The 6,530-nt window shown below is 37.2% G+C and overlaps 1 protein-coding gene across 2 annotated transcripts in view; it reads right to left on the bottom strand.

Moving 5' to 3' along the window:
* Window positions 1–4,425: 4,425 nt before the first annotated feature.
* The window catches only part of LOC118742788 (monocarboxylate transporter 14-like), a 17,558-nt gene continuing 15,453 nt past the window's right edge, over window positions 4,426–6,530 (bottom strand). For both annotated transcript variants that reach the window (XM_036475132.1, XM_036475131.1), the window contains exons 4-6: window positions 5,162–5,343; window positions 4,811–5,051; window positions 4,426–4,702 (exon numbers count right to left, since the gene is read on the bottom strand). In XM_036475132.1, coding sequence (XP_036331025.1) covers window positions 4,570–4,702; window positions 4,811–5,051; window positions 5,162–5,343 — 556 coding nt within the window. In that variant the 3' untranslated portion in view covers window positions 4,426–4,569. The remainder of the gene's footprint in view (window positions 4,703–4,810; window positions 5,052–5,161; window positions 5,344–6,530) is intronic.

Below are 6,530 nucleotides of genomic sequence, written 5' to 3'. Positions count from 1 at the left end.
AACTATACACATCATCCCGGATATCCAAAAAAAAAACTAGTGAGTGATCCGCGTGCAAAAGCCTGGGGAAAGCGCGGATTTGAGTGAATCCTCACCGATCACTCTTCTCTCCCCGGTGGCTAAGACCCTCGAAGCGCTACTCCTCCCGCAATTAGCTCAACATCTGAAACTTGCTTCACATCAGTTCGGATTTAGGAATCTACATAGCACTACCACTGCACTTAACCCCATCATAATGAAAATAACGGACGGTTAGAACCAAAAGCAGCCCTGTGTCTACCATCATATTTGCACTTGACCAGTCAAACTCCTTTGACTTCATCAATTATGCCACAAAACGGGGTACTATCTCAAGTTCTGTTTAACCTTTACCTTCTACCTCAAGGAGTCTCCATAGTCTCATACGCTGATGACTGCTCTCCACATTGCTCACCCGCTACCTCCAGCACCTGCCCAGCGCGCACCTTACAAATCTCGGCCGCTTATTAAACAGCAACAATTTTCTACACCTGGACGAAAGAAATGAGGCTGGAATTATATCGTCGTTTAAAGTACAAAACCGCGTATCAAGAAAATGCAAAACCTTGTATTTGAAGTTGCTAAATTTTATAGGAGAGGGGAAAACTTGTCTCTCTCTCTCTTTTATCCTTATTACCTTCTCTTCTAAAGTCTAAGTATCGATATTTTAGTACCATGAACGGATAAGGGCTTGATGCCAGGAACTTCCGGTGAGCAAATATCTTTTTTGGCACAAATGTCAGTTACGAGGTTTTACAGAACCACGATACACGGTTTTGTACTTTAAACGACGACATGTAAGTATATGCTCGTTGACATAGTCAAGATGCCGACAGTCAACCACCCAATGATACTTCGTGTTACGTTTGACAGCATTCTGCCCTTCTCGGCACACCCTACTATGGTTTGCAATAGGCTGCGAAGCAGAAACAAAGAAAGCCTGCTTGCGACATATGAGGACCGCAGTCTGTACCAAAACACTGCTGTCAACAGTCTTCGTGCTAGGATGCCACAGGACAACTCATCCTAACTACAGTTTGACACAGAGAGATGTACCGCCACGACACGTAAGCAGATACCTCAATCATCGACTGAGCCGCGAGGCCTACCCGGAAGTCATCAAAAAACTCCATTGCCAAGCAGTTATCACCGCAACGCGACGATGCTACGAAAATATAGTCCTCTGTGACTGGCCGCCACCTATCGATATGAGCCAATTTGAACTCCCACGCGAGACTAGAACCACATTAAAACCGGAGATCGCAGACACCTGCCCAGTATGTAGAAACAAGAAAATTTGGCGCATCCTGCTGATGTAACAGTTCTTGGTCAGTGTTTTGGTCGGTCCGGCAGCGTAGACCCGACTGCAGCTGGAACAAAGTTTATTGTTATTGTAACAACAAAACACATTCTCCAAGAACGAAAAATGCTACTGAATATGGAACATAGTCGAAATCTGTGCGTCTAAAATCCATATTTGACATAGGATTTCGGAAATTCGTTTAAAAATTCACCAAATGTCTTTCCTGGTACCTTCTATCTGGATCAGCATTCTGTGATCAGCATTCGCACTGCCAACTAAAGATAACTCGATTGAGTCAAGGTTTTTACTACTGCATGCTATTGAGAGCTCACGCTCGAAAGGCGGACCTCGTGATTCAAGGGTGATGCATGTCTTTGACAGAAATTATTCGTGATTTTTTTTTTCGTTTTATTTTTTATTTTTATTTTCAAACAATTGGTACTACATGCTTTGGCAAACTTAGTCATGGAGCGATACTCAGTTGAACAACGCGTAAAAGTGATTGAAAACAAAATAGTCGTTTTGCGTGAATTTTCCGGACGAAAGCAATATAATCTTTCTTACACTACACCGTTGAGCGGATTTTACCAAAAGACCTATGTTAACACGTTTTCAGCGCCGTATAGTCACCACTTAGGGTCAACACATAGTGGAGCGGCGAGCAAAGCGAAGAGCTATCATCGGGCAAAGCTTCAATTAAAAAAGTGTATGTACGATTTGCTCTTCACTATGCGTTTGAAATCGACGCTTTGCTCGACGCTCCACTATGTTTTTGGCCTTAGACGAACGCTGTACTGTAGTGTTTAGCAGTGCGCGCTACTATTTCGCAGTCCTGGGCCGCCCGCCCAATCTCTGCCCAACATAAAAACTGCATGCTTGAACAACCCACTCGTAAAATAGGTAAGCACCTTACAAGGTAATCCATGTATTCTCTCAGTTTTTAATACCAAAATTGTCATCATGACCTATGTCATCTACTAGTAAATCACAAAATGAACACCTCCGACGACGCATTACGCTGTCAGTTGCAATAACTCCGAGCGACTGCTCTACATACTGCGTAACTTATTTTGAAAAGCGGCTAAGTTGTATGCCTGATACCAAATGTACATTCTAAATTCCTACTTACAAAAGTCCCCTTTCAGACACGTCAAGTCTTGAAAGCAATTTTTTTCGCATTCTCTTTTGTGCTTTCTATTTGCTTCCACACGCGTAAACTTTAATTGAATTCAAGTCCTTGGTTCTCAAATGGGAAGTAACGAAAAGATCAAAAGAGACAAGAAAACTTGAAACGAATTGACGGTACGGAGGTATCTGTACTCTTCCCCTCTCTTCCCACCTTGAAAGCAAGACTTGACGTGTCTGAAAGGGGACTAAGGCGGCACCGCCTTTGTTAAAGTAAGTGAGATTCGTCAGTGAAGTGCTAAGGACCGCCGGGTGAAGTGTAAGCTGCTGGTAAGGTTTTGCACTTCACCCGGCGGTTCTTACCACTTCCCTTGCGAATCTTCCTTATTTTAACAAAGGCGTGGCCGCCTTATGTAAGTAGGAATTTAGAATGTACATTTGGGGTCAGACATAATTCTGAGCCGCTTTACAAAGTAAGTTACGCAAAATGTAGAGCAGTCCCTCGGAGTAGTTCGGCGCTTGGAAAAACTTCGGTAGCAGGTTATTTTGCAACTGACAGCGTAATGCGTCGTCGGAGGTGTTCGTTTTGTGCTTTGCTAGTAGAGGACATTGTCTCTTTTACTCTCTAACATTCTTTGCGGAATCACTTTTTATTTCCCAAAGCAAGGGATTGATTAAAGACCAGAAAAATGATTTGGAAAGGTGTATGTTTAAAAATTTGGCAAAGAATATGCTGACATTAGCTATTTAACCGCAAAGTAGTGCCGTTGCCAAAAGAAAATTTTCAGAGATGAATCTCTTTAAAAATAAATACAAGAATAGGCTTAATGGCGAAACCAGTGACATAACTATTATAAGAGAAAAGAATAAAAGGCAATCAATTATCATTATATTAAGATAAATATTTTTCGAGTCGTTTAAAATTATTATTCAAGAACTTATATTATAAAAGTCCTTTCGTAATAATTATCAGAGAAATAAATATTTTTAAGTCTTCAAAGACTTTTATATTAAGACTTATATTATACAAGTTTTTTCATAATAATTATATTGATATAAATATTGTTAAGTCTTCAAAGACTTTTATTTTAAGACTTATATTATAAAAATCTTTTCATAATAATTATGAGCGCGAAAAAATTTTTTAAGTCTTAAAAGACGGGCCTAGGTCAGGAGCATTTCAGGATTAGTTGGGGACCAGTTCGTGGCTAGGTGGGGTCAGTTCGGGAGTAGTTTGGGCCCAGTTGGGACTTGGTTTGGCACACCTTCGGGACTATGTACAAAACTTTTTCGCACTCATAATTATTATCAACAGACTTTTATAATATAAGTCTCAAAATAAAAGTCTTTGAAGACTTAAAAATATTTATCTGGCAGATAATTATTATAAAAAGACTTCTTTATATAAGTCTTAAAATAATAGTTATCGATGACTTAAAAAAATTTTCTCACATAATTATTATCAAAAGACTTTTATAATTCTTACGAAAATTTGGATGACTTTTTTAAAACTCTACCATGAAATAGTTATTATTCTGGGTCTCTGGTCGAAACTGTTGAAAGCTTTATGTTCGCAAGAACTTTTATTAACAAAATGCAAATATTGCATTATTATAGAAAAAAATGTGATTAACTAAAGAAAGTACCTAAAGCTGTGCAAATTTTTCATTCACTATTTAATAAAATAATGTTAATCTGGCCCGAAAACTTCGTTTTTTCTACGATTTTTCGAGTCATTTACTCCCGTATCGAGTTTCAGTAGTCCAAACGCTGGTCATGGTGACAATTTTGGTACTAAACTCTGAAAGAAAACATGGATTACCTCGTTTCCCAGTGGGGACAATCAGTTGGTGCCGATTTTTAAAAAAAAAATAGGTTCAGACCACTTGATGAGGAAATTTTCTATAACAGTATGCAGCTGCTTTCCAGATAATGAATTGAAATCCGTTTTTATACTTAAATATTTGTATTTATTCTAATTTATATTCTAATAAATACCTATGTATTTGCGAATCTATAACTAAAAACATTACATATCTATTCGTATTTCTAACTAAGTATTCACTCTGCTTATAACTCTATCCGTATTTACTATAATTTTTTTAATTTGTTAACAAACAAATTTAATGAACTAGTTGAGATTTCTTAGCTGCACAGATGCCGCTGTTCTCCAGTTTCTTAAAGAATTCTATCGAATAAGCAGCCACACCAGATAAGAAAATAAATACGCCGGCAAAATAAAACACGTGATCCCAGCTGTAATGGAACGAAAAAATAAATATCTTATTAAATGATTATTGATATTTACATATGTACATAAATTCAATTTTCACTTTAGATGTTCCTTACAAAAATCTAACTTACCTCAGCGTTACCTCGTAAATAGCACCAGCGATGGGGGGTCCTGCAATCATACCGACACCCTGTACCAACAGCACTAATCCGTAGGCACATGTAAAATCTTCTAAATCCACAATACTGACACAAATGCTGGGTGTAAATGAAAATGAGCTGGCAAATGTGAAGCCAAATATGACGCATGATAACAACAACAAACTATAGGTGGACACAAGAAAGGGCATTAGCAGCACCGATATGCCACACACTGAAAATAATGTAAATACAAATAAAATGCTTTGGAAAAATTTGTGTTGCTTTAGCGATTAATAGCCAAATTACTAGTCGAACACATAGCTGTATTTTGTACATACTTACCCATCATACACGCCGCATAGCAGATATTGACATTCATCCAAGGACGATCACCCAAATAGCCCAGAGTGATCATGCCAAATGTTTGCGCCGTACCAATAACCGAGATTAGTTGCGCACTGTTCGACGTTTCATAACCATGGATTTTCATGTATTCCGGCAGGTAAAGGTATGGTATAATAAACCTGTGTGTAAGAAAAGCATATGGTATATTAGAAATTAAGAAAATTTGATCCTTAAAAATTGTGCGATGGTGCAAATGGAAGCTTATTTCATCTAGTTTTGAATGCCGTAGCGCAATTTCATGAAATCAAAATGGCGAAACCAACATGGTAGACAAATATTAAAAAATTTCAAAATTGAAAAAAAAAATATTAACAATTTTGCATAAAAAGTGTATTAAGAACTTTTTTTTTATTAAATGCATAGTAAACTCCAAACTATACAGCGTCTTTGAGTCCATGTAATGGCTCTTGATGAAAGGAAAATTTTGTTCGCTCATCTTTACACAAAAATGGAAAGTGCCTCGTACTGATTTTGAGAAAATTGTTCCGCAGAATATTTTTTAAAAGTCGGGACGTAGTGTTTAGATTTTTTTTATGTGGTATTTTTTTTTTGTGGAAGGTGTTGCTCATTTTCTCCATTCTAAAAAATTTTTAACATACTTTGTGTGGAAGAAAGAAAAAATTGACAAAAATCAACGTTGGGTCCAAGCTAATTCAAGTTTGCTAACTAAAGTTTGTTACTAAAATTTGATGGGCTACAAAACTGCATAGTCAAAACAATTCTAGAAAATCCGATTAAAATGTTAAAATAAAACTGTATTAAAAGATTTTATGCCTTTTTATTCTAAAAACAAAATAGTATGTTTGGATGCAATCCTTTAGAAATGTAATGAGATTTGACAGAATGGACAGGAAATAACTGAAGGGCTGTCTACACTTTGCCGCTGCAGATACGACCATTAAAGCGCCAATTGCGGAGCACCTTGTTGAGTTTTCCACCACATCTTGAGCGACAAGAAGGATCGATATTCTGGTTAAAACGAGAAAATCGAGCTGTTCCAATGTACAGTGAATCTCTTGGTCGTTGGAGAGCCCACAGTGACTCGAAACTTGAATTGCTGGTCATAACACTCCACAGCTTTCGTTTTCAACCAAGTTAAATTTATACAATTAACAAAAGACCTTTTCATTTGAGTCCAATTTTTAAGTTTTTATTTGTTTTTGCTAAATTTTTTAATGCACAGTGCAGAGAAAGTAGCGGTTTTGAAGAAAATCGACTGCCCTGTTCCTATTAATAAATGTTACATAATAAAAGCTAGTTGAAATCAATTGCAAGGTTTCTCAAAAAAAAAAAAAAAAAAAAAAAA

This window comes from Rhagoletis pomonella, unplaced genomic scaffold (assembly GCF_013731165.1).
Source record: "Rhagoletis pomonella isolate Grant_MI unplaced genomic scaffold, Rhpom_1.0 Rhpom_scaffold_00007, whole genome shotgun sequence".
Taxonomy (NCBI): domain Eukaryota; kingdom Metazoa; phylum Arthropoda; class Insecta; order Diptera; family Tephritidae; genus Rhagoletis; species Rhagoletis pomonella.
This window is presented reverse-complemented; position numbering and strand designations above follow the sequence as displayed.